The following is a 27,971-nucleotide window of genomic DNA, read 5'->3' as shown; positions in this document are numbered from 1 at the left end:
CCACGAGGGTCCCAGGCTTGAGCCCCACCCCCCCATGCCACCCCCCGCCGCCAAGGTCTTTTCCGGCCCTATTGTGGCTCTGTTTTTGTTGTTTCATCTTTATTTTTATTTTTTCTAATATATTTTTTATTTTTCTAACTTTATTTTACTTTTTATTCTTTGTTATTGTTCTGCTCCTTTTTGTCGGTTGCATTTATTTTTCTTTTGCCACATTGCATGGCTTGTGGGGTCTTGGTTCCCAGGCCGGGAATTGGGCCTGAGCTCCTGTAGTGGGAGCACCGAGTCCAAACTGCTGGACTAACAGAGAACCCCAGACCCCAGGGAATATTAATCAGTGTGAGCTCTCCCGAAGGTCCTCATCTCGGCACCAACACCAGGCTCCACCCAACTGCCTGCAAACTCCAGGGATGGATGCCTCAGGCCAAACAACCAGCATGACAGGAATACAGCCACACCCATCAAAAAAACTGAGACAACAAAAAAATATGACACAGACGAAGGAGCAAGGTAAAAACCTACAAGATCAAATAAATAAAGAGGAAATAGACAACTTGAAAACAATTCAGAGTAATGATAGTAAACATGACCCAAAATCTCAGAAATACAATGGAGGCACAGATCAAGAAGATACAAGAAATGTTTAACAAGGACCTAGAAGAACTAAAGGACAAACAAACAGTGATGAACAACACAAGAACTGAAAGGAAAAATACAATAGAAGGAATCAATAGCAGAATAACTGAAGCAGAAGAACGAATAAGTGAGCTGGAAGATAGAATGGTGGAAATAACTGCTGACGAGCAGAATGAAGAAAAAAGAATGAAAAGAATTGAGGACAGTCTCAGAGACCTCTGGGACAACATTAAATGCACCAACATTCGAATGCAAAAAGCTAAGAGAATTCAGCACCACCAAACCAGCTTTACAATAAATGAAAAAGGAACTTCTCTAGGCAGGAAACACAAGAGAAGAAAAAGACCCACAAAAACAAACCCAAAACAATAAAGAAAATGATAATAGGAACATACATATCGATAATTACCTTGAATGTAAATGGATTAAATGCTCCAAACAAAAGACACAGACTGGCTGAATGGATACAACAACAAGACCCATATATATGCTATCTACAAGAGATCCACTTCAGACCTAGGGACACATACAGACTGAAAGTGCGGGGATGGAAAAAGATATCCCATGCAAATGGAAATCAGAAGAAAGCTGGAGTAGCAATACTCATATCAGACAAAATAGACTTTAACATAAAGACTGTTATAAGAGACAAGGAAGGACACTACATAATGATCAAGGGATCAATCTAAGAAGAAGATATAACAACTATAAATATTTATGCAGCCAACATAGGAGCACCTCAATACATAAGGCAAATGTGAACAGCCATAAAAGGGGAAATTGACAGTAACACAAAAATAGTGGGGGATTTTAACACCCCACTTACACGAATGGACAGATCATCCAGACAGAAAATAAATAAGGAAACACAAGCTTTAAATGACACAAAAGACCACATAGACTTAATTGATATTTATAGGACATTCCACCTGAAAGCAGCAGAATACACTTTCTTCTCAAGTGCACACGGAACATTGTCCAGGATAGATCACATCTTGGGTCACAAATCAAGCCTTGGTAAATTTAAGAAAATTGAAATCCTATCAAGAATCTTTTCTGACCACAATACTATGAGATTAGAAATCAGTTACAGGAAAAAAAAAAACCTCTAAAACAGGGAAACACATGGAGGATAAACAATTCGCTACTAAATAACCAAGAGGTCACTGAAGAAATCAAAGAAGAAATCAAAAAATACCTAGAAACAAAGGACAACGAAAACATGATGACCCAAAACCTATAGGACATAGCAAAAGCAGTCCTAAGAGGGAAGTTTATAGCAATTCAATCTCACTGTAGGAAACAAGAAAAATCTCAAATAAAAAACCTAACCTTACACTTAAAGCAACTAGAAAAAGAAGAACGAGAAAAACCCGAAGTTAGTAGAAGGAAAAAAATCATAAAGATCAGACCAGAAATAAATGAAATAGAAACAAAGAAAACAAGAGCAAAGATCAATGAAACTAAAAGTTGGTTCTTTGAGAAGATAAACAAAATTGATAAACCTTTAGGCAGATTCATCAAGAAAAAAAAGGAGAGGACTCAAATCAATAAAATTAGAAATGAAAGGAGAGAAATTGTAACTGACACCACAGAAATACAAAGGATCATAAGAGACTACTACAAGCAACTATATGCCAATAAAATGGACAACCTGGAAGAAATGGACAAATTCTTAGAAAGGTACAACCTTCCAAGATTGAACCAGGAAGAAATAGAAAATATAAACAGACCAATCACAAGTAATGAAATTGAAACTATAATTTAAAATCTTCCTAAAATCTGAGTTCTTTAATAAAAAAAATTTTTTTTTAAACTTCCAACTAACAAAAGTCCAGTACCTGATGGCTTCACAGGCGAATTCTATCAAATATTTAGACAAGCGCTAACACCTATCCTTCTCAAACTCTTCCAAACAATTGCAGAGGGAAGAACACTCCCAAACTCATTCTATGAAGCCACCATCACCCTGATACCAAAACCAAACAAAGATACTACGAAAAAAGAAAATTACAGACCAATATCACCGATGAACATAGACACAAAAATCCTCAACAAAATACTAGCAAATAGAATCCAACAACACATTAAAAGGATCATATACCATGATCAAGTGGGATTTATCCCAGGGATGCAAGGATTCTTCAATATATGCAAATCAATAAATGTGATTCACCATATAAACAAATTGAGGAATAAAAACCATATGATCATCTTAATAGATGCAGAAAAAGCTTTTGACAAAATTCAACACCCATTTATGATAAAAACTCTCTAGAAAGTGGGAACAGAGGGAACCTACCTCAACATAATAAAGGCCATATATGACAAACCCACAGCAAACATTATTCTCAATGGGGAAAAACTGAAAGCATTTCCTCTAAGATCAAGAACAAGACAAGGGTGTCGATTCTCACCACTATCATTCAACATAATTTTGGAAGTCCTAGCCATGGCAATCAGAGAAGAAAAAGAAATAAAAGGAATCCAAATTGGAAAAGAAGAAGTAAAACTGTCACTGTTTGCAGATGACATGATACTATACATAGAAAGTCCTAAAGATGACACCAGAAAACTACTATAGCAAATCAATGAATTTGGTAAAGTTGCAGGATACAAAATTAATGCACAGAAATCTCTTGCATTGCTATACGCTAACAAGGAAAAATCAGAAAGAGAAATTAAGGAAACAATCCAATTCACCATTGCAACAAAAAGAATACAATACCTAGGAATAAACCTACCTAAGAAGGCAAAAGACCTGTACTCAGAAAACTGTAAAGCAATGATGAAAGAAATCAAAGAGGATAGAAACAGATGGAGAGATATACCATGTTCTTGGATTGGAAGAATCAATATTGTGAAAATGACTATACTACCCAAAGCAATCTACAGATTCAATGCAATCCCTATCAAATTACCAATGCCATTTTTCACAGAATTAGAACAAAAAATTCTGTAATTTGTATGGAAACACAAAAGACCCCAAATAACCAAAGAAATCTTGAGAAAGAAAAACAGAGCTGGAGGAATCAGGCTTCCCAACTTCAAACTATACTACAAAGCTACAGTAATCCAGACAGTATGGTACTGGCACAAAAACAGAAATATAGATCAATGGAACAGGATAGAAAGCCCAGAGATAAACCCATGCACCCATGGTCACCTAATCTATGACAAAGGAGCCAAAATATACAATGGAGAAAAGACAGTCTCTTCAATAATTGTGCTGGGAAAACTGGACAGCTACATGTAAAAGAATGAAATTAGAACACTCCCTAACACCATACACAAAAATAAACTCAAAATGGATTAAAGACATAAATGTAAGGCCAGACACTATAAAACTCTTATAGGAAAACCACTCTTTGACATAAATCACAGCAAGATCTTTTTTGACCCACCTCCTAGAGTAATGAAAATGAAAACAAAAATAAACAAATGGGACCTAATGAAACTTAAAAGCTTTTCCATAGCAAAGGAAACCATAAACAACACAAAAAGACAACCCTCAGAATGGGAGAAAATATTTGCAAACGAATCAATGGACAAAGGATTAATCTCCAAATTATAGAAACAGCTCATGCCACTCAATATCAAAAAAACAAACAACCCAATCAAAAATGGGCAGAAGACCTAAACAGACATTTCTCCAAAGAAGACATACAGATGGCCAAGAGGCACATGAAAAGATGCTCAACATCACTAATTATTAGAGAAATGCAAATCAAAGCTACAATGAGGTATCACCTCATACCAGTCAGAATGGCCATGATCAAAAAATCTACAAACAATAAATACTGGAGAGGGTGTGGAGAAAAGGGAACCCTCTTGCACTGTTGGTGGGAATGTAAGTTGATATAGCCACTATGGAGAACAGTATGGAGGTTCCTTAAAAAACTAAGACTAGAACTACCATATGACCCAGCAACCCCACTACTGGGCATATACCCTGAGGAAACCATAATTCAAAAATACACATGTACCCCAATGTACATTGCAGCACCATTTACAATAGCCAGGACATGGAAGCAACCTAAATGTCCATTGACAGATGAATGGATAAAGAAGATGTGGTACATGTATACAGTGGAATGTTACTCAGCCATAACAAGGAATGAAATTGGGTCATTTGTAGAGATGTGGATGGACCTAGAGTCTTTCATACAGAGTGAGTAAGTCAGAAAGAGAAAAACAAATACCATATATTAACACATATATGTGGAATCTAGGAAAATGGTACTGATGAACCTATCTGCAGGACAGGAATAGTGATCCAGACATAGAGAACAGATGGGTGGACACAGTGGGTGAAGGGGAGGGTGGTATGATTTGGAAGATTAGGATTGACATATATACACTACCTACCCTGTGTAAAATAGATAGCTAGTGGGAACGTGCTGTATCGCACAGGGAGCTTAGCTTGGTGGCCTATGATGACCTAGATAGGTGGGATGGGGGGGGGTGTGTGGGAGGGAGGTCCAAGAGGGAGGAGATGTATTTATACATAAAGCTGATTCACTTCACTGTACAGAAGACACACACAACACTGTAAAGCAAATATATTCCAATAAAAAAAAAAGACAAAATTGTATTGGAATTCCTGACCACAGCAATCAGAGAAAAAAAGAAATAAAAGGAGTCCAAATTCAAAAGGAAGAAGTAAAACTGTTACTGTTTGCAGATGACATGATGCTATCTATATTTCTGTTTTTGTGCCAGTACCATACTGTCTTGATTACTGTAGCTTTGTAGTATAGTCTGAAGTCAGGGAGCCTAATTCCTCCAGCTCCGTTTTTCTTTCTCAAAGTGTTTTGGCTATTCGGGGTCTTTTGTGTTTCCATACAAATTGTAAAATTTTTTGTTTTAATTCTGTGAAAAATGGCATTGGTAATTTGAAAGGGATTGTATTGAATCTGTAGATTGCTTTGGGTAGTATAGTCATTTTCACAATCTTGATTCTTCCAATCCAAGAAAATCCTAAAGACACCACAAAAAAAAATACTAGAGCTCATCAATGAATTCAGTAAAGTTACAGGATATAAAATTAATACACAGAAATCTGTTGCATTCCTATACCTTAACAATGAACTATTAAAAAGAGAAATTAAGGGGAATTCCCTGGTGGTCCAGTGGTTAGGACTCCGTGCTTTCATTGCTGAGGGTCCTGGTTCTATTCCTGGTCAGGGAACTAAGATCCCACAAGCTGTGTGGCATGGCCAAAAAAATGAGTCAGAGTTTCTGACTTTGAAGATGGAGAAAGGGTGCCATGAGCCAAGGAATGCTGGGAGCCTCCCAGAGTTAGAAAAGGCAAGGAAACAGATTATCCTCTACAGCCTCAGAAAGGAACACAGTCTTGCCAACCTTGATTTCAGCCCAGTGAGACCTGTATCTGACTTCTGACTGTACGATAATAAATCTATATGGTTTTTTTAAAAAAAGAGAGAAATTAAGGAAACAGTTCCATTTACCATTGCATCCTGAATAAAATAACTAGGAATAACCCTACCTAGGGAGGTAAAAGATCTTTACTTGGAAAACTACAATGAACTGGTGAAAGAAATTGAAGACGACACAAACAGATGAAAAGATATACCATGTTCATGGATTAGAAGAATCAATATTGTTAAAATGAGCATACTACCCAAGGCAATTTACAGATTCAATGCAATCCCTACCAAAATATCAATGACATTTTTTACAGAACTGGAACAAATAATTCTAAAATTTGTATGGAGACACAAAAGACCACAAGTAGCCAAAACAATCTTGAGAAAGAAGAACAAAGCTGGACCACACTCCCTGATTTCAAACTATACTACAAAGCTACAATAATCAAAACAGTATGGTACTGTCTCAAAAACAGACAAATAGATCCATGGAACAGAATAGAGAGCCCGGAAATAAACCCACGCGTGTATGGTCAATCAATCTATGACAAAGGAGGCAAGAATATACAATGGAGAAAAGACAGTCTCTCCAGTAAGTGCTGCTGGGAAAACTGGACGGCTGCATGTAATAGAATAAAATTAGAACATTCTATAATACCATATGCAAAACTAAACTCAGAATGGATTAAAGACCTAAATGTAAGACTGGAAACCATAAAACTCCTAGAAAAAACATAGGCAAAACACTCTTTGACTTAAAGCAATATTTTTTGGGATCCTTCTCCTAAAGCAAAGGAAATAAAAGCAAAAATAAACAAGTGGTACCTAATTAAACTTTAAAGCTTTTACACAGCAAAGGAAACCATCAACAAAAATGAAAAGACAGCCTAGTGAATGGGAAAATATATTTGCAAATGATATGACCGATAAGGCTAATATCAAAAATATATAAATAGCTAATACAATTCAACAGCAAAAAGCAAAAAACCTGATTAAAAATTGGGCAGAAGACCTGAATAGACATTTTTACAAAGAAGACATACAGATGGCCGACAGGTATATGAAAAGATGCTCAACATCTTTAATCATCAGAGAAGAGCAAGTTAAAACAAAAATGAGATATCACCTCACACCTTTCAGAATGGCTATCATCAAAAAGACCACAAATAACAAATGTTGGTGAGGATGTGAAGAAAAACAAACCTTTGTACACTGTTGGTGGGAATGTAAATTGGTGTAGCCACTATGGAAAACAGTATGGAGTTTCCTCAAAAAAATAAAAATAGAACTACCATATGACTCAGCAATTCCACTCCTGGGTATATATTGTAAAGAAACAAAAACACTAATTTGAAAAGATATATGAACCCCAGTGTTCATAGCAGCACTATTTGCAACTGCCAAGATACAGAAGCAACCTGTCTGTCAACAGATGAATGGATAACGAAGATGAGGTATATATTATATACAATGGAATACTACTCAGCCTTAAAAAGGAATGAAACTTTGCCATTTGCAACAACATGGATGGACTTAAGTCAGATAGAAATGACAAATACTGTATTATATGATACACGTGGAATCTAAAACATAAAACAAACTAGGGAATGTAATAAAAAAAAGAAACATACAGATATAGAGAACAAACTATTGGTTACGTGTGGGGAGAGAAAAGTGGGGGAGGGACAAGATAGGGGTAGGGGATTAAGAGGTACAAACTACTACATATAAAATAAATAAGCTACAAAGGTATATTGTACAACAGAGGGAATATAGCCAATATTTTATGACTATAAATGGAGTATAACCTTTTAAAATTGTGAATCACTATGTTGTACACCTGAAACTTATATAATATTGTACCTCAAATATATCTCAATAAGAAAGGTTGAAGTTTAAGGTATGACTGTACTACTGCAGAGGAGAGGTATATGAATACAAGGAAGGTTTTCAATATAAGACTATAAGCACAGGTTTGAACAAGACAGAGACTTTCAAGGGATCTGTAATTCAATTGGTAGCTTGGTCATGTAAGGAGCTGAAATGCGGATTTGTTAAGAGGGTCTATTAAGGAGGTATTTTGATAGGAAGTCCCAGGAATATATGAACACTGACGTATCCCCCAACTATCCTTCCTTTCTATGAGGTCTCTGAGGTAGATACAGCCACAAAGACAAAGAAAAAACAATAAAAAATACTTACTTGTCAGCTGATAACTTGGATCCTAATCTTAAATAGTCTAGTAGGCTGGTTTGAGTCACATGGGAAAATTCTCTCTTTTTAATCTAAAGGCTTAAGTGACTTTCTTCAAAGCCCAGACCTGAACCTCTGATATTACCTTCCAGTAACATTAAGGCCACATCTTCTAATGCCAGAGAAATGGATCAAGGAAAAAAAACATTGTTCAGTACCTAGAGCTAAGCTGACCTAGATTGCTTTCCCTAGGGCCAGGTATCATGTATGAAATGAGAGAAAGTGGACAGGAGAGAAAGAAAGAGCTAGGTCTTCTCCTAAGGGGTGCAGGCTCTGAGCCATCTTACCATTAAAAGTGCTTATATACCTGTCTCCTAGTCTGTAACCATCTACAATCTAAAACAGCTCCCAGTAAAGACTTCTTTATAGCTAAATCAATGAACACTGTCCAGTCCTCATCTCATTTGACTTCTCCATGCAGCATTTTACTTAGTGAAGCAAACTCTCTTCTTCCACCTTCCATAACATGACACTCTTCTAGCTTTCCTCCTACTTCTCTGGATCCCCCTCCTTTCAACCTTGTTTGGAAGTATATCGCCTTCTATACACTGTAAATGTTGAGACCTCAACAGAGCTTGGTCTTGAACTCTTTTATCTTCTCATGCCACATTTCCACCCCAGCTGATCTCATTTGGTCCTATGCCTTCAATTACCAAATACGTGCTGAGGACTCCCAATTTTATATCTTCAGATCAAACCTTTCTTCTGAGCTTCATATCTACATACACAATTTTTGTGAGACATCACTTAGATATTTCTTTATAGACATTTCAAACTTTACATATACACAATTGAAATATTGGTATTCTCCCCCTTCCCAAAATGTTCCTCTTCCAGTCTTCCCCCATTTCAATAAACAGCACTTATCAGTCTGCTTAGGTCATACACCTGAGAATCATCCTTGACTTCTTTCTCCTTTACTCCCTTCATACACTTTCACTAAGTATTATCCATTGCACCATGAAAATATCTCTGAAAACCATGTGGTTCTCTCTATCAGTTTAGGTCATCATGATTACTTGCTCTGGGGTTGTTAGTGGAGGGAAAGTGAGCAGTAGGTTTCCCTGCTTCCACTCTTGTCCCCTTGTAATCTATCCTTCATGTAACAGCTGAAATGATCTCTTAAAATAAAATGCAAAATTATATCATGCTTCTATCCCACCTAAAACATCCCAGTAGCTTCCCAATTATCCTAGAATAAAATCAAAGTTCTTACCATGGTCCATAGAGACCCTGCATAATCTGGTCCCTCCCAAATTTTCCAACTTAGTCCCATAAAATTCTTGCAGCCTTGCTCATGCAGCTTTAGCTACACCAAATTAACTTCTGTTGTGAATAAAAACACCCACTTCTTTTCTGCCTCAAGCTTTTCACTCATACTGTTTCCTTTGTCTGAAATACAACCTGTAATCTCTTTCCCTCAATTACCTGTACCTAGAACAGTGTCTGGAAGAAAGTGGCTGCTAAACAAGTATTTGTTGAGTGAATATATCTCAGGTCTTTCTCTATATTAATAATTATATTTTATTCCATCTTTTTTCTATTCTTTTCAGCTTCCTAGTAATTAATTCTGCAGTAATATCGTTTTGACCTTTCCTGAGTTCTGCAGTCTGCCTTTTCATCTAATTCTGTTGTTTTATCATTTGTCTTTGAGTCCTTGTTTTATTGGATTCATTCAATGTATTCATTAGGGTGTATTCTAAAACTTCTGTCACAAAGAGACCTCAACATACATTAGCTTAAACAAAATAGAAGTTTATTCTATTTTGCGTTGCAGTCCAGAGGTAGGGTAGTGTGGGGTTGGTAGGACAAATTGTGTAGCTTCCATGTATGTGTCTCAACTGGCTTCTCCAGTTACTACTATCTATAGCCAGTGAGAAGGGAGAATGGATAAGGGGCACGCATTTATTCCTTCCAAGAGGATGACCTTAAAGTGAACCATATCACTTCTGCTCATATCCCCTTGGCCAGAACTTAATAATGTGGCCACGTCTAGCTGTAACAAAGGCTAAGAAATGTAGTTTTCTAACTGTGCAACCATATGCCCAGGTGAAGCACAGGATTTTTATTAATTATTCAAGGGAGATGAGGAGATGACTTTCAGTATTCATCACTTATTTTCTTCCACATTTAGTTTTTATGACTACTTTCCCCCTCCAGTGTGTTTGAATATTTGCTGTGCTACTTCTTTTTACCTTGCTTGTTTAAACATAGACTATTCTACCTATTTTAGACCTTTTTGCACTAATATAATGTTGGCAACTTAAAGATCTCTCCACCTATATACAATATCATGTTCTAAATTAGTGGTTCTCAAGCTTTAACTTCCATATGAGTCACCTGGAGGGAGGGCTTTTAGTTAAAATACAAATTCCTGGGACTCATCCCAAGATTCCAATTCAATAATTCTGAGGAGGGGCCCATGAACTTTCATTTCTAAGTTTGGGCAGAGGGTACAAGTAGAAAGCTCAGCTAAGATTTATGCACAGCCTTAGTTGGAGCAATTGGGTTCTTTCTTCTGAAATTTGTTAAATGTTGGTGTGAGAGTTTACTCCACCTGCTCAGGAGCATAACTTTTCCTTAATTAAATATCTTTAGTTATTCTTACAATTTGACATGGAGTTCTGCAAAATAGCAAGCCCTGTGTTTGTTTTTGCTGCATTTGTGTAGTGGTAGACAAGGGTTTCTACTATCAAGAGCTTTCCCTTGATTTTCCCGTCTTCCTACTCACATCCTCAGTCTCCTAAGATTTTATTGACTCACATTTTTATCTCAGCACCCCCTACAGTCATCCCACAGTTTTCTTATATCATTTATAGCTGTATAAAATTACGTTTTGATTCTCTCTTCACAATAGAAAGTAAGCTGCATGAGGGTAAGGACGGTATCTGCCTTAGTCACTTAGAACAGCACTTGGCACAGAGTAGGTACTCAATATTTTTGAGTGATCGGATGGATAAGTGAACAAAGAAGCATAACTAGCTAAGCTTCTTCTAAAGAAGAGCATACCTCAAGCCACATTTTATTTTTTCATGATCTTGGGAGTAAGAGCCTACAAAAGAAGTAGCAGGAAAGAAGGCCAGAGTTTCTGAGCACACCCAGGTGAAAGTACTGTTACCATTTCAAACAAACATGAAGAAGTTGTAGGGAAACAGAAGAAAAATAAGTTACCTCTCCACATTTTTAGGAGTAAGAAAACATTCCTGAGTTCTTATCCTCTAGAAAGATGAATACCTGAACAAGGCTCACGTTCCCTCCACTAAGAACTCCAAACTATCTACCTCACCTGGGTCAAATGGCACCTGTAGCCTGGAGACAAATGAACTTTTTGATACTGTGATAATTATAATAAAAACAATTGGTGCTGGGCTTTTTACACAATGAGCTAAGCAGGTGCCTAGAGACTGATATCTAAGAGCTCTCATGGTATGGATCTTCACTGATATATCGATGCAGGGGGCCAAATATTTAAATAATTTCAGCTCCAAACAGAGAAAATAAAACATGTGGAAAATGAGAAAATTAATCAAACAATAGAAGAACAATCCTTGAGTTGAAAAAAAAAGTCTGCATATGAAATACAGCAGTTAAATGTAAGTGAGTGATAATAGACCGTCCGGGAATGGGTAACATAACTTAAATAAGGATTCTTAAAAACAGAAGGTCCATATTTCTAGGGAAACTCTAATGTCTAGAACGAAAAGTACCACGTCATCTATGAAAAATCAGACTTATGGATAGCAAAGGAATGAGTACAGAGAAATAAACACGTTCTAAAGGTCTTATCTGGAAAGGCATGAGTTTAGAAGAGGGAGAAAAGTGAAACTGTTCCAAATAAATAAGAAAATATTCTAAATAAAAATATTGGAGGAGCAGTGAATCCTAAGAGGGGAAAAAAGTCATGTTTTCAATTAACAATGGAGGCACATGTGTCTGAAAGTTGAGTTAACCATTAATGAAATGGTAAAGCATATTAGAGCTCACAAATTAACAAAAGGAAAACTGAATAGCTTGATAAAATCAGCACACTTGGGAAAAGGAAAATAGGGAACAATAATGTAAAATAAACAATATGTTTATTAAATAATGTGTATTAAATAACATGTAAGAAATTAAAGTGTATGAAACATACAAAATGTGGATGATCTCAATTATCTCTTTAAAAGACAGATGGTATAAAATTGGTAAAAAATAATTTAAGCATATGCTGTTTCCAAGAAAGAAGTAAAATAAAAATGAGTAGACAATAAGAGGCTGTGTGTGTTCATTCATTGAACAAATAATTTATGGAATGCTTACTATGGGCCAGGCACTATTCCAGTTACTGGGGACACAGCACAAATTAAAACAAAATTTCTGCTTACATTCTCATAGTTGATGTAGGCAACAAACAAATAAATACATAGTATATTAGGTGGTGGTAAGTGCTAAGAAGAAAATTAGACCAGGGTAAAGGGACAGAATGACAGAGTGAGAGTTTGAGGGAAAGCCTCATTGATAAGGTGACATTTCCACAGAAACCTTGTAACAGGGAAGAGCCAAATCTGACTACATGTTGGATCTGTTTCTTTTGCTTTAACCTTTGCTTTCCGCTGATTTGTTCACTAAAAGTATACTGTCTATACCTGATGGCCTGCCTCAGGGAACCCTGCCCCTCTGCCCGAATGTTAAACCAAAGTACCTTTGTTCAGGGAAACATCCTGACCTCGCCCACCTGTGAATGGCTGCAAGAAAGAAGAAATTAACACATCCCCTCCCTGAGGCTGGCCATTCCAGGTGATATTTGCAAAACATACGGCCTTTTTACTTTACTTCCTCATCTCCTCCCCCTCTCTGTGCTGTAAAGGAACTGGCATCCAAACCCCAATAAGATGGTTATTTTGAGGCTCTAGTCTGTCAACTTCTCGGTCTGCCGGCTTTCTGAATAAAGTCGTATTCCTTGCCTCAACACCTCGTCTCTGATTTATTGGCCTGTCGTGCGGTGAGCAGAGCGAGCTTGGACTTGGTAACAACCTGAGTGAAGAACATAAGCAAAGTATGCAGGTACCAGGGGGAAGAGTGTTCAAAGTAGTGGGTACATCAAACACAAAGTACCCAGGCCATGGCAGATTTTGAGAACAGATATGACATTATTTGACTTATAGTTTAACAGAATCACTCTGGCCTTTCTGAGGAGATAGAATGTAGGGGATACAGTTATAGAAGCAGGAAGATCTGTTAGGAGGCTATTAAGGTAATATAGGTAAGAGATAATGTGAGCTTGGATAGGGTAGTAGCAGTGGAGGTAGTAAAAGAGGGTTGGATTTTATATATAATTTGAGTGGTATAGCCAAAAGAATTTTTTGATAGATTAGCTGTGAGGTGTTAGAGAAATAGTCACGGATGGACTGAACAACTAGAAAAATAGAGTTGTCACTTACCTAAATGGAGAACATTGGGTAGAATGTTTGGAAGGAAGAAATGAAGACTTTGGTTTTAAAAATGTGAAGCTTCAGATATCCATTAAACATCCAAGTGAATATGGCAGTTGACTGTATACATCTGGAGCTGAGGAGAGAGTTCCAGGCTGGATAAATAAATTTGGAGATGTCAAGATGCAAATATTTAAAATAATGGGATTAGATAAGATCACCTAAAGGTGCAAGCATGGAAAAAAGAAAATGTCTGAGGTCTAAACTCTAACCTTAATCTTGAAATTGTCTTTCCACCATAAACAATTTAAAAGGTGGACAAAATATATGCGATGACAGTTTTCAGACATTAGAAAGGAAGAGCAAAGATTGTGACCCCTGAGGGAAGGAAAACAAATGAGGTAGGCCCTATGATTGTTTTGTGTTTGGAGACACCTTCTGGACCATGGCGCTGACAGAAGAATCCCAAGCAGAGCACATCTGTCTTTCTGAGTTAAGACAGAGAATTGAGTTTGAGGATACTTGGGATGCTGGAATTTTGGGTTTGGAGAACTGAAGAGGGGAGAACTAGTCAGAAAAAGATCCCCAGAAATCTGCATAGGGGTTTTCTTAAGTCTTTGGCTGAATATTAATCCATGCACATATAGAATGAAACCCCATTAAGCAAATTCAATAACAACTACCCAGAACTCACACAAAGCTGAGAGCTATTTGAGTTCTGTCAAGCCAGAGTAATGATACCTCAGATAAATGTTGGGACATTCTGTAGAGACCCCAAGTGTCACACCTTACTAAATTAGTCATAAGGAAAATCAGGAAACCTTCCCTAGCAGAACTTAATAAATCTCAAAGAAATCACCTTGATACAAAAATAACAACTGTTCACCAAACTTTAGCGCTCTAAAAAAAAGACAACAAAGTCCATTGTCCAAAAATATTAATGCACATAGTCTAACATACAATGAAAAATTACCAGGCATGCAAATGTTACTCATACAAGGAGGAAAATGGTGGAATGGAAATAGATGCAGAAATGATAGAGATGAGAGAGATGATGTAATCAGTAGACAAATACCTTAAACAAGTATTATAAATATTAAAATATGCTCAATAATTTAAAGAAAAACATGGACACAATGAAAACCACAATGAGATACCATTAATATACCTGTTTGAGTGGCTAAAAACATTTTTAAGTAACAATACCAAGTTAATAAGGATTTAGAGCAGTTGGAACTCTGGTGGTTATATGATTTTATGCATTTGTCACAACTCAAAGAATTATACATCAAAAAGTATAAATTTTACTTGTGTAGATTAAAAATAAATTTTAAAAGATAATTGAAACAATAGCAATGTATTTTGAAATTATAACCTATAACAACAATAACACAAAGAATGGAAGGACGAAAATGGAAGTATACTGTGGTAAGACTCTTATGCTGAACCTGAAAGTTTAATGTATTTGAAGGCAGACACTGATTAGTCAAAGATGTATATTGTCAACCCTAGGGCAAATGGTAAAATATAATAATAATAATAAATTAAGAGGTAAAGTTAATAAGCCAATAAGGGAGATGTATTGCAAATTTTTAAAAAATCCTCAACACCAAAGGCAAAAAAGAGAGAGAGACAAAAAGGAACAAATAATTGATGCAACAAATTGAAAACAAACAGCAAGAAAGTAGAATTACATCAACAGCATTAATTATTACATTAAATGTAAATGGCCTAAAAATTACAACAAAAAGAAATTGTCAGGTAGAATAAAAATATGCATATATAAGAAACTATATGTGCCTAAAAGAAAACAACCTTGAATATAAAGACATTGGTTAAAAGTAAAATACTATACAAAAGAAAGATCAAGTAGCTATACTAATATCAGATGACGTAGACTTCATAACAAGGTACATTTTCAGGTTGAACATGATACTACATAATGATAAAGGGGTCAATTCTCCAAGAAGACATAACAATCCTAAATGTATATGCACCTAAAAACAGAGACTGAATATACATAAAGCAAAATCTGCCATAAATGAAAGGAGAAATAGATAAATTATAATTAGTGTTGGAAATGTCAGCATACTTCTTTCAGTAATTGATAGAACATACAGACAGAAAATTAGGAAGTATATGGAACACCTGAACAACACTAATTACCAGTTTGATCCAATTTATATTTATATTTATAGAAAATTCCATCCCAAAACAGCAAAATACACATTATTTCAACTACATGTGAAAGTATTCATAAAGAAGAACAATATGGTGGGCCATAAAATAAGTAAGTCTCAATAAATTGAAAGAAATTGAAAGCATAGAGATCATTCTTTGACCAAAACAACGTTAAATTACAAAACAATAATTTAAAGATATCTAGAAAAACCTCAGTTACTTGGATATGAATCAACACACTTCTAAATGACCCATGAGTCAAAGAAGATATTATAAAATATTTAGAACTGATTGATAAATGCAGCACGTCAAAATTCGTAGGTCTACAGCTACAGCAGTACTTATTTGGAAATTTAAAACTTCAATGATTATATTAAAAAAGAAGAAAGGTCAAAAATCAATGATTTGGGGCAGGACTTCTGGAAATTCTGAGTGAGGACCTCGCCAATTCCCCTAAAAAAAAAATAAAACTTGGACAAAATTTTCAAAAACTACCATTACAGAACTCTGTAAATTAGCCAAAGGCATAAAACAAATTGAGAAGAGTCTATTCAAGAAAAATTGCTAAACCTCAGTAAGAACAATGGGAGTCTGAGGCATTTTAGGCTGGGGATACTCCCATACCCACCTCCAGCTCCATGCCATGGTAATTCTCCAGAGATGAGGCAGGTCATAAGGAACAGCAGATTCACTGCTGGAGGAAGTAGTCCTGATTTAGAACTGAACATGGAAAACTATCAGGGAAGTCCAATATAACAGCTAGCTTGAGATCTTGATACTGGCTGTGGCCAGCAAAGCAGCCAGAAATTTAATATGATTTTTTGGGAATATGACATCAAAAACACAGGCAACAAAAGCAAAAACAGACGAGTGGGATTGCATCAAACCAAAAATCTTCTGCACAGCAAAGGAAACAATCAACAGAGTGAAGAGATGGGAGAAGAGGAATGGGAGAAAATATTTGCAAAACATACATCTGATAAGTGGTTAAAATCCAAAAAATATAAGGAGCTCACTACCCAATAGCAAAAACACCCCAATAACCCAATTAAAAAATGGGCCAAGAACCTGAATAGACACTTCTCAAAAGAAGACATACAAATGGCCAACAGGTATATGAAAAGGTACTTAACATCACTAACAATAAGCGAAACACAAATCAAAACCACAATGAAATATCACCTCACACCTGTTAGAATGCCTATTATCAAAATCACAAAAGATAACAAGTGTTGCAAGGATGTGCAGAATGGGAACCCTTGTATATTGTTGGTGGCTATGTAAGTTGGCACAGCCATTATGGAAAACAGTATGGAGGTTCCTCAAAAAATTAAATATAGAACTACCATATGATCCAGCAATACCACTCCTGGGTTTTTATCTGAAGGAAATGAAATCACTAACTAAAAAGATACATATGAGTATATAAGTGGTGTTTAAATCCAGGAGAGTAGATGAGATCACCAAGAGAGCGAGTCTAGATAGAGAAGAGAAGAGGACTAAGAACTGAAACCTTAGGCACTCTAATATTTAGAGTTCAGGGAGATGAGGAAGAACCATTAAAGAACTTGGAGAAGGAGAGATCAATGCGGTAAGAAGAGAATTAGGAGAGTGTGGTGTGCTGGATGCCAGTAAAGAATGTGTTTCAAGAAAGAGAGTGTGTCAAACATCTTCTGTGCCTCATTTCACATTCTCCTGGACCACCTTTTGTTCAGGACAGTATTGCAGCTGCTGTATGCAGGGGTAGCTTGACGCTACCTCATTCAGCTGTATCTCACACTACTGCTTTCTGCCTTGGGGCTTCTCTGCTACCACCAGATGGGACGGACATCTGCAGGAGCCTGCTCAGTGATTCTAGGTCATGAACAAACCTGCAAGTGCCGGTGAGTTAACACCCTCTAGGATTACCCTTGGTCAATGGGAGATGAAATCTGATGGATAAACACTTTTCTGTGTCTGGTGGAAAATTCTGAGGCACATTCCACACAGCACCAGAGAGTCCTCAGTGGGAATAATCCACAGTTGCCTTCAGTAGTAAACACATTAATAACATACCCTTGAATTGATGGTCCATCCCTACTTGGTTCATTCTTAGTCCCCTTCTCTTGTTTCCTGAATCACCTCCCCAAATAAACTACATGTAAGTCCTTGCCTCAGGCTCTGCTAGGATTTGCGGGGGGAGGAGCTAAGTCAGATTGCATGATCAGGTCGGACAAATGCTGCTGATTGGGTGAATAAGATGAAGACTGAGAATTGACCATTGGATTTAGCAAGGTAGAATCATTGGTGACATTGACAAGAGTTATTTCAGTGGAAGGTAGGTTCAAAAGGCTGGCTGGAGTGGGTTCAAGAGGGAATACCCTATTTTCTCAATGATATGTGGCAAGGTCACAAGCTGGGAGTGGAAGTATGGAGGAGGTGGAGGTATTGGAGGTATGATGAAAGAGAAGTGTGAGATAGCCTTTCTTAAGAGTTGGAAAATAAACTGAAGGGAGAAATAAAGTAGAAATTGCCTGGTGGTACTGAGGGCCCACTTGAAATTTCTGATTGTGTGTTTTTCTCCAACTACATTCATCTGTTTAGATTAAAATGTGGCATAGGTGGTTATATTTAACTAAGATTCAGATTTTGTTAGGCTAGGGGTGCGCTAGGGGGAGAGAGGGTCAACGGTGTTGTTGTGAAAGACCAGGGAATGTAAACTGGGCAAAAAGACTTGAGGTGGGTGGTGACAAATTTAAAAATTGTGGGAGGGCTCAATTTTGGATGATGCTTGAGGATAATATGAGAGAAGGGCCAACACTAAAATTATCCTGATCTCTTTTCATGCAATGATTTTATCAAAGTTAGCAAATTAAATATACAATTATGTATTATATACAAGTCATGTCAAGATAAGTTCTCAGAATGTAAGAGGACACTATTAAATATTCTGAGACACAGGTATTAACTGAGACTGTCCTGGGCAAATTGGGACATAGTATGACTCTACTCATATAGCCATTTTTATGCTGTAAGAAGTAGATTGTAGTAGTTAAGAGCACAGTTTTTAGAGTCATGGTTCCTGAGTTTCAAACCAGGCACAGAAAGCCTAAGTAACTTACCAAAGATGGCTCCTCCATCTCATAGTGTCTTGTGTGTTATTACATTTCTCTTCTGATTCTAAATTCAGTGTTGCTTCTGAACTTCAGGTTGTGCTCTAACCTCTTAGGCAGTAATTACCCTTTTTCACCTTCTCAGGTCCAGTCTCCATTATGTTTATTTGAAGTTCTGTTGAACTAGATTTCAATGTCCCTACAATTAATGCCTATGGCTGACACCACAACCAAATTTGATCCTTCCTTTAGAACTACAGTCTACTTTCTCATTTGGTCCACATGCTATTTTATGCAGCTCATCTTAGGCTCTTGTGTTAATTGTTATCAGGCAAAGTACAAGCACTTTATTGGCAGTGTAGTTATTAGCAAGGAGTTTTTTGGATTCTATTTTCCAGGAAATCAGAGACTCCTGAAACATGGCCTCTAACGACTCAATTTTTCCTGATTGAGTATAGCTCATCACCTCTTAATTACCTGAAAGGTAACCCCTGCCTAAGGCAGGTCTGGATTATAAGTGCCCATCACTATACTTTTAGGCCTCTTGCTTCCCACTAATTCCATGTCTCTCTACCTCCCGCTTAAAAAGGAGGCTTTTCAAGATGAAATGAGGATATATTTACTAAATAGGTTTTTAAATTTAGCTTGTAATGTGACACATAGAAACAGTTTGATCATGGCTTGTTTTTAATTTGTTAGCATGGCTCAACTAAGGATAAAGGAGTGCTTTGTTAAATAAATATATTTTCGTATTTTAAAATAACTTTCAAATAAATACTTAAAAGTCGTTGGCAAAAATTAATGATGAATTAAGAATGTGTATTATACTTTCAAAATAAGGAAGACACAAGAAATCCATTTTATAAATGGTACAGAATTCCATTTTTACCAAATAAACAAGTAGCCAGATATATGACTCCTAGGAGAACAGAAGTGGCCCCCTCTGGAAATTCCTAATATCTGGAATGGAAAGGACAGGAATGGGTCTGGATACTCTGTTCCAGGGCCCTGGAGTTCAGGAAACATGTTCCTTGCGGTTATAGATCATTCTGGGGATACTAGATCCCCAAATAATCTACTTCCTCAAATAAGCCAAATCAGAAAGCCACTTCCCTCCTTTCCGGCTTCTATAGCAGTAGCTCCTCCTAATGGGCCGCCTTCCCTGCTGGCTTTTTATGCATACTGCCTTTCAAAAGAGATGTCCTTTTTTTGACCCCCTTCCCTCCAACCCCTGACAGACCCCAGGAATGGGATCTACAAGTCCCATAGAAACCCTAGGCCAGTTCAGTTCTAAGGCCCCACTGTAATTGACCAAGTATAAGAAGTCCAAATATCCCTTTGCTTTTATATTTCTTTTAATCCCTATCCCAGGGAGGGAAAGAGAAATAAAAGAATGACCTCTGTCCTCAACTCCTAATTTCTTTGATTGTCACTGAGGCCAAGTTTAGTTTAAAGGTACAGAAAACCTACACAAGTGTTCAGTCTTCATACATGTTATCAGGTAGTCACAACACCCAAATGACTGATGGATTAAAATTTTTTTAAAACTTTCATTATGTTGTGTTAGACATTCAGCCTCACGTATGTGTTGTACATTAATTCCCTCAAGTATAACATTCCTTTGCATTTGTGCAGAACCTTGTACATTAAAATATGCTTCTACTTTAATGACTCTCACAAAATCTCTAGGCTTTATTATCTTCATTTTACAGATGAGGAAAGCAAAGATCCAGAGAGGGCACAGGGTAGAGAAAAGTAGCATAATATAAAGACAAAAACTTTGGCCTAGGAGTCAGCAGACCTGGATTCTCACATTCCTAACTTTGTCCCTAACTCACTGTGTGTTTATGAGTGAATCATTTCCCCTCTCCGAACCTCAGTATCTGAATTTATAGAACGAGGTGACTGAGCTTTCTCAACCCTGTTTGTGTATTATAAAAACCTGGAAGCTTTTCAAAAAAAATCCATTCTTCAGCCTCACCTCCAAAGATCCTGATCTAATTGGTTTCAGGTTACTGTAATTTCCACACCACCGAGAAGCCAATCCAGGTAAAGCCACAAATCCAGTCTGGTATTTCTCTCTAAAGGAGAGAAACTTTGTCATTTAGTATAAGATCCAAGTACTATGGGGACATGTCCTGGAAGGGAGTTTGAAAGGCTGAAAGTTTTAGAGTGCATACTCTAACTCTGAACCTCTAGGGGAGAGCTCAAGGCTCTATCCATCTCCCTCTCTCTCTCTCTCTCTCTCACACACACACACACACAATCATTCCAGTGGAAGTGTTGTAGGAGTTTGAAAAAAAAAAAGAATGCTGATATAAGTCAAGGACAAAAAGGAGTTTAAATATACAACAGAGCCAAGAGGTTAATAAAATGGAGTTTTGGATGAGAGAAACAAACAGATTACAGAGCTTTTTTTTTTCACATAGCTTTTTCTTAACCTTTGTTTTTCTTTCTGGATCTACATACAGTATTACTTCACACTACTTTTTTCTCTTTTTCCTTCAGTATAGCTTATGTATTACGATGGGCCTGGAGCCTTCTCCTTATTGGGAGGCCTTAACACCCATTGGAAGGGGATCCTCTAAAACTTTTACAGAGTAAAATTAAGCCAACTAATTTCTGATATTATAAAAATTAGTGTTCCTTTCCCTTTTAGTGTTTCTTTTTGTCACCAGAGTGGTAAGACTTTGAAGGCTAAGATTAAAGTGTGGACCTAGGAGAAAGGGGCCAAGGGAGTCATTCAGTCTCCCTTAGTTTAGGCTTTAGGACATAGGTTCAAAATGAGCCCTTAGGATGCATTTACGGGTCACCTCATCTTATCACAATAGAATATACAGATGACTTGAGGTTAAAGCCCTGTATTAATAAAACTAGGGTGTTCGCCTGAAGGATTATCTCTGTTTTCTTTCCTTAGTGACTTGCAACAGCAGTGTTGGTCAGTTCTTCAAGGACTTGGGGGTTTCCTAATCCTTGTCATCTGTGTCTTTTATTATCAGAGACATGACCATTATCTAGTACAGTCAAAAGGATTGCTTTAATAGTTGGAGAATGACAACTTGTGTGTCAGGATTACCCCCTTCTTTTCCAGGGAACTGGCCAGCAAATATTTGTGGGAGCAACATACATCACTTTGATTGTAACGACAGAAAGATCCCTAAACAATGAGCAGTGTCGCTCGCAAGATGTCTTTCCTTGAAAGCTGTGTGTCTTGTTCATGCTGGCCTTTGAAGGCAGCAACACTGATTTAAGGGTCAAGATAAGGATATGGGCCTAGATTGTTACTCCTCTAGTTGAACTAGGAACTTCATCTCTATGCAGAAAGAAGTCCTTAAAAACAAGTCGGGGAATATATAGGTTTAGGAAGGCAAATTTAGTATGTTTCTGAGCACCACAATAAAGCCTCATATACTTTAAAAATTGTAGGTTGTCTCTAACTCACTTTGAATGAAAGTGATTAAAGATGTAAGGGAAAAGCACCAGCCTAGTGTACCAGTTTAAGTTCATATGTCTCCCTTTATACACACACTTGCCTTGCTGTCTGTAATGCTACCCCATTGCCACTGAGGCTTAAGATGCCAAGGTACATGCTTGGGCACCCACACATGCATTACCCAAAAGTGCAGGGGAGTTAATATTCCACAGGGAAGGTATTTGACTAATGAGATGGGAGATAGGAGTTGAATTCTTCCCCCTTCCTCACGCAGGTGGGCTGAGATACAGTATGGCCTATCATAAGAGATTGAGAAGTTAGCTTGTCATGAAACAGATTACTCTCCCTCCTTCCCTACCTCTTTTTCCTTGCTCCTACTTCCTTGGGATTTCACATAAGCTTTTGCTTCAAGCTCTATTTTCTAAGAAACTCAGACCAGGGAATCCGGCAACTAGGAAGTCTGGAATTGTCATAATTCCACCCTAACTTATAACTGTGTGACTTTGGGCAGGTTGTTTTCTCTCTTTGTGCATCTTTTCCTCCAACTATAAAATGCTGATGTTGGAATAGATGTTTTGTAAGGGTCTTTCTGGCTCTGAAATAATGCCTGTGTGAAGTAGGTGATGGGAAGAGGTAAGGTGGTATACTGACCAATGGACATCAGTGGATTACTTACATTTGAATCAGCAAAATGCACTCAGTATAATCAATGAGCTTGAATGTTAACAGTTCCAACCAATCTCAAGTTCCAAACATAGATTTAGTTCTACTTTCTGCAGAAAGAAATTGAATTAGATTTCCTGGGCCCTTAAAGAGAAGGCCAAATAAACTCTTACCCTCTCTGGCAAAGTAAAAAAATTTCTCTACTGGCTCCATACCATAAGCTGATTGAGAAATGGTAACTGGCTGCAAACATGTTTTCAAAGGGAAAAGTGGAGAAGTGTGTAACGCCACCATCTTGGGAAGCAAGACAGCTAATAATATGATGTCTGTAACTATTGCTTCACTCCGAACATAGTAGCATGTTTGTTTCAACTCTTAGGCTGCAGGTGGACTGGAGTTAGGGACAGAACCATTCACCACTTGAGGCTTGTTATACCACAGGGTTTATATTATGCTCTGGACTTCTATACCTGACTCTGGACCATGGACTCTGGAGTCAGACAGCCTAGGTTCAAATCTTAGTTCCAGCATTTACAAGCTTTGTTACCTTTGACAAGTCACTTAGCCCCTCTGTACTTCAGTCTTCTCATTTGTAACATGGCAATCATAATAGTACATACGTTGCAGAGTTGCCGTGAGGATGAAATGAGCTAATATAGGTGATGTGCTTAAAATAGTGCTTAGCACATAGTAAGCATTATGTAAGTGCTCACTACGTTTATTATAGCTATGGTGATGAGGAAAGATGGGCTGGAACAACAACAACAAAAAACTCTTGGCTAAAGCCATATGAAATGTATCAAGGGACCAATATGTGGAAAGCAGTACATTTAGGGGGTAACAGATGATTTAACTGCAAAAAAATGCTAAGCAGGAAACACCCTCTAAATATTCCTGTTTATACAGTACATGACACAAAGTAGAAAAATAATGAAAACAGAGCCTCTCTGCAGGATTTAGAGTTCTTTCATATATATTTTAAATATACATGTGCAATACATTAAAATATATAGAGATGTGTGAATATATATTTACATATATATATGTAAATATATCTCTCTCTCTCTCTCACAGAGGGGATACATATGCACACTCACATGTCCGTGCGCATACCCCAGCAGGACCCATCTACACGTAAACCAGATGCAGTCCATATCAGGCCAACTTGGACACAAATGAGAGCCCTGACTCAGCAGACTGCAGACTGCAACTGCATTGGAGGAACCCTTCAGTTTCTTCTACCAAGTGTAAGGCCATTTAGAAATACACTGAGAAGAGCTCCTTTGGGTGTGTGGCAGAGCCCAGGGCCCCTCTGGCAGTGCACAGTTTGCCTGAGTAAGGACTGCAGGATTGAGATGTGAAGGAGCTATCAAGGAGGAGGGACTTGGGTTGTTCTGGGTCCTGAAACTAATAAGCAAACATCCATAGAATGACTTTAGCTCCAGGAACAATGCACTAGTGTCAGAATCCTTACTTATCTCAGCTTTAAGCAAATTTCAGGAGGGAGCGAAGAGAAGTGTGTGTTGCTACTCATCACCATCCAGCTTGACCCAGAGAACCGGGCACAGCTTTTAGGGGTGGATAAGTTCAAAGGTCAATCAGGCAGACTTGTAAGATAAAAAGAAGTTACTCAAATGGAAGGACTTGAAAGCAACATAAGAGGTTACAGGTATTGGTTTGGGTTTATAAATGTTCCAAGAAGCCAAACCTTGTATATGGCACCATTTGCAGCAATATCATTAACATTATTAATAATCATCATAACATATTTATATATACAAAAATAGAGCAAAGCAATTCTAGAAGAGGAGGTGAAAGTGAAGGTGAGGGTCTCTGTGCAGCCCAAATGTCAGTACACTTCAGGAAGATTCAGAACCAACAAAGACCGAGTGGCACGTATTCCTATAGTATATAGCCAACAAGGGGACATGGGTGTTCCCGTCTTCTTCCCCCTGTGTATGACTATACATTTCTCCCCACCTTTCCACCCTGTAATACATATCCATGCACACTTTAAAAGAGATGATGATATATAAAGCTAGAGTCTGGAAGTCTTAAACTAAGTTGGAGCACCTTGATTTCAAGCAAGTGCCCTCAATCTTTGAATTCTTTAGTGAATTTTAGATTCACTTACAGCGGGAAACTGTACCTAATTCTTGCGTCTTTCAGCAGCAGTCCTTAGGAGCCTGCTATCGCCCCTGCAGCCTTTTCCCATTGAAGGGGATTCACAGCACAAGCTCTTGGTATTTCTTAAAAGAGAAGTCAGTTCTCTGCATTATACATCTTTCATCTCAGTTTTCCACTGTTGCTGAAATTTAGGTTCTCAGGCAACTGCCACTGCAGACAAAGCCAGGAGCAAGCACAGTGTGCAGCAAAGGGTAGGTGCAATGGCGAAGACACAGCTTGATTGGGGTTTCCTTAAGCTTTTCTTTTGCACACTTGAGCTTCTACAAGGTGACAGAGCCAAAGGTGATGTCCACTGGGGGCAGCTTTGACACCTGAAGGTTAGCTACCCACTATGCACCACATAAAGACCACCACACTAGCTTGGCATGATTCCTGAAAATTGAATGGGAATGGCTTTCTGTCATTGTTAATAGAGAATACTGAACCAAGAGTCACAAGACCTGTATGCCAGGCCCAACTCTATTAACTCAGCGTGTAGCCTTGGGCAGATCCCTTCCTATTTCCAGGCCTCAGTTTTCCCATCTGTAAAATAAGGGCATCGAACTAGATTAACAGTTAAGATTCCTTCCAGCTGTAAAGTTTTATGACTTTTTATGTCCATTGTTAAGGCCTGAGCCATGCAGTCTCAGGCAGTTAGCTTCTAAGAGAGAACAGACCTCTGTAATGTCCTTTGCTTTGTTCATTTAGCTATAAAGCACGTCTGCCTTTGGCACTTGGGTCAGACATACAAAGTTATGAGCATCCTGATTTACTATCCTACTCAGCATGCTAGTGGAATCTGTCAGTGCTATAAGTTGATTATTGGGAAAGGGAGTAAAATTTCAACTAATTAAACCTGGAAATGTAAGATAAGTTCGCCTCGTATGCTCATAAACTGGTGAGTGTGGTTATGAGTGCACACACACTATTGCTAGTGATAAGTTCATCACAGTAATCAATTTCCCTTAATAAAAATTAGTAAATAGTATAACATAGCAAAGTTTGGCGTCAAAGGAAACACCTATGGAAAAACAGCACTTTTTGACGTGTTAGAGAGAGAAAGAGGGACAGGTAGAAGGAGACAAAGATTAGACCAAACAAGACAGAAATACAGGCAGAGAAAGGATTAGTCTGAGAGAAAGGGAGGGAAGGAGAAGGAAGCAGAGAGAGAGAAAGAAAAGAGAGGAAAAGTAAAAGTAGGGAGGGTGAGAATGAAGTGGGAATGAGAACAGAACAGAGTAATGCAAGAAGAGGAGAAAATGAGAAAAAGACGAAAGACCAGACGGGCGGTAAACGGAGAAGGGGTCAGATTCCCTGGAATACTGAACACTGTTCCACATGGACCTGTGAAAACCATCTAAGAAGAAAGCTTCCAAAGGCATTGTGGAAAGCAGAGTGACGCTCAGGGCCTGCATCGAGAGGTATTACGTTGGGGAGCCCCTAAACCTCCACGTTGCTGGCTCTGTCAGCCCTCAGTGTCCAAAGCTCATGCTTATATATCACCTGAATATGCCATGACAGCCATAAGGGCTGAGGTGGTGGGTGTAAAAAGACCGAAGAGGAGTGGGATAGATACTGTGAGGAAGAACAGGCATCCTGCGCCAGGATGTACGTGGCCATTCCCCTGACACTGCAGGAACAAAATTGGTGAGCCCTAACTTTGGCTACTTTACTCCTCCTCCCCTTCTTCAAAGATGAGGCCTATGCTTTATTGACGGGGCCTAGAAGGAGAAAGCACTGGATCCCTTTTGTGGGAAGGTCATACAGACTTCTCCTGGGCCTTGGGGAAGGGCGCACTACCAGAAGAGATTTTTCTGCACACAGTGTTGGTGTGCCTCTTACAGCGGCAGCCTGGTCGCCTAAGACTATCATAGCCCTGCTGGCACAGATGGAGGCATCCACGGGTAGGCAGGTAGCAGCACAGGCAGGGTAAGAAGAGGGAGATGAGGCTCATGGTTGCCCAGCGGACGAAGCAAGAGCCAGGCCCACAGGAGCAGGGCTCGTCGGCGCAGTTGTCCTCGTCATCAGTGGAACAGTGGTAGAAGAGGCCCTTAACACAGCAGAGACAAGTGCCATAATCGAGGAGGCTCTCAGCAGAGCAAAGGCAACGCTGGTTGCACAGCCAGAAGGAGGGGAGCGGGCGAGCTGCCGTACAGAGGACACATTTGCAGCGCCCACACTCCTCGCAGATGAAGAGGTGCTCACCGGGGTGCACTGCAGGTTGCTCAGCCGCTCCCTTCAGGGCCCCATCAGCCTTTGGGTGGGCTCCTGTTCCAGGCTGCGTTCGGATGATGGACTGGCCTGAAGGTGAGGGCGTAATGCTGGCCAAGAGCCTTTGATCAGAGGCAGTGGTGCTATGGGACATTGAGCTGGCAATGCTAGATTGGCTCAGATGCTGGGGCAAGGGCTGCAACTGATGGCACTGGCTGAGACTGCGTGGGAGAGCAGTAGGCATGGTAGCCAGGGACCAATCAGATTTGTGGGTCTGCACGATAAGGGAAGGGCTGGAGAGGGCCTGTTTACAGGGGACTGGAGGACGGTCCACATAATCATTGCTAGCGTGAGTAGAGCGCAGCTGTTCAATAGGCAGAATTTGTTGGAAATCATCTGTCACTGCGGCATCCATTTTGCCTTGATTCTTGAGTTCTGAGTGGTTTTGGGTCAGGGTGGCACTTATGGTGATAAAGAGCCCTTGTAGTTACATGGATCTTAGGGCACATCAGAAAATCCTAGGAGAGAGGGAATAGAA

The 27,971-nt window shown here is 38.5% G+C and overlaps 1 protein-coding gene across 2 annotated transcripts in view; it reads right to left on the bottom strand.

Moving 5' to 3' along the window:
• Positions 1–27,971, bottom strand: part of SPRY3 (sprouty RTK signaling antagonist 3) — a 128,015-nt gene continuing 100,044 nt past the window's right edge. The window contains exon 4 of one of the 2 annotated variants that reach the window (XM_082376437.1): positions 1–27,951. In XM_082376437.1, coding sequence (XP_082232563.1) covers positions 26,982–27,848 — 867 coding nt within the window. In that variant the 5' untranslated portion in view covers positions 27,849–27,951 and the 3' untranslated portion in view covers positions 1–26,981. The remainder of the gene's footprint in view (positions 27,952–27,971) is intronic. The other variant, XM_082376436.1, reaches the window with a different exon arrangement.

Source organism: Balaenoptera borealis (assembly GCF_965194805.1).
Source record: "Balaenoptera borealis genome assembly, chromosome: X".
NCBI lineage: Eukaryota > Metazoa > Chordata > Mammalia > Artiodactyla > Balaenopteridae > Balaenoptera > Balaenoptera borealis.
The sequence above is the reverse complement of the archived record's forward strand: the minus strand, read 5'-3'. Positions and strand labels throughout refer to the sequence as shown.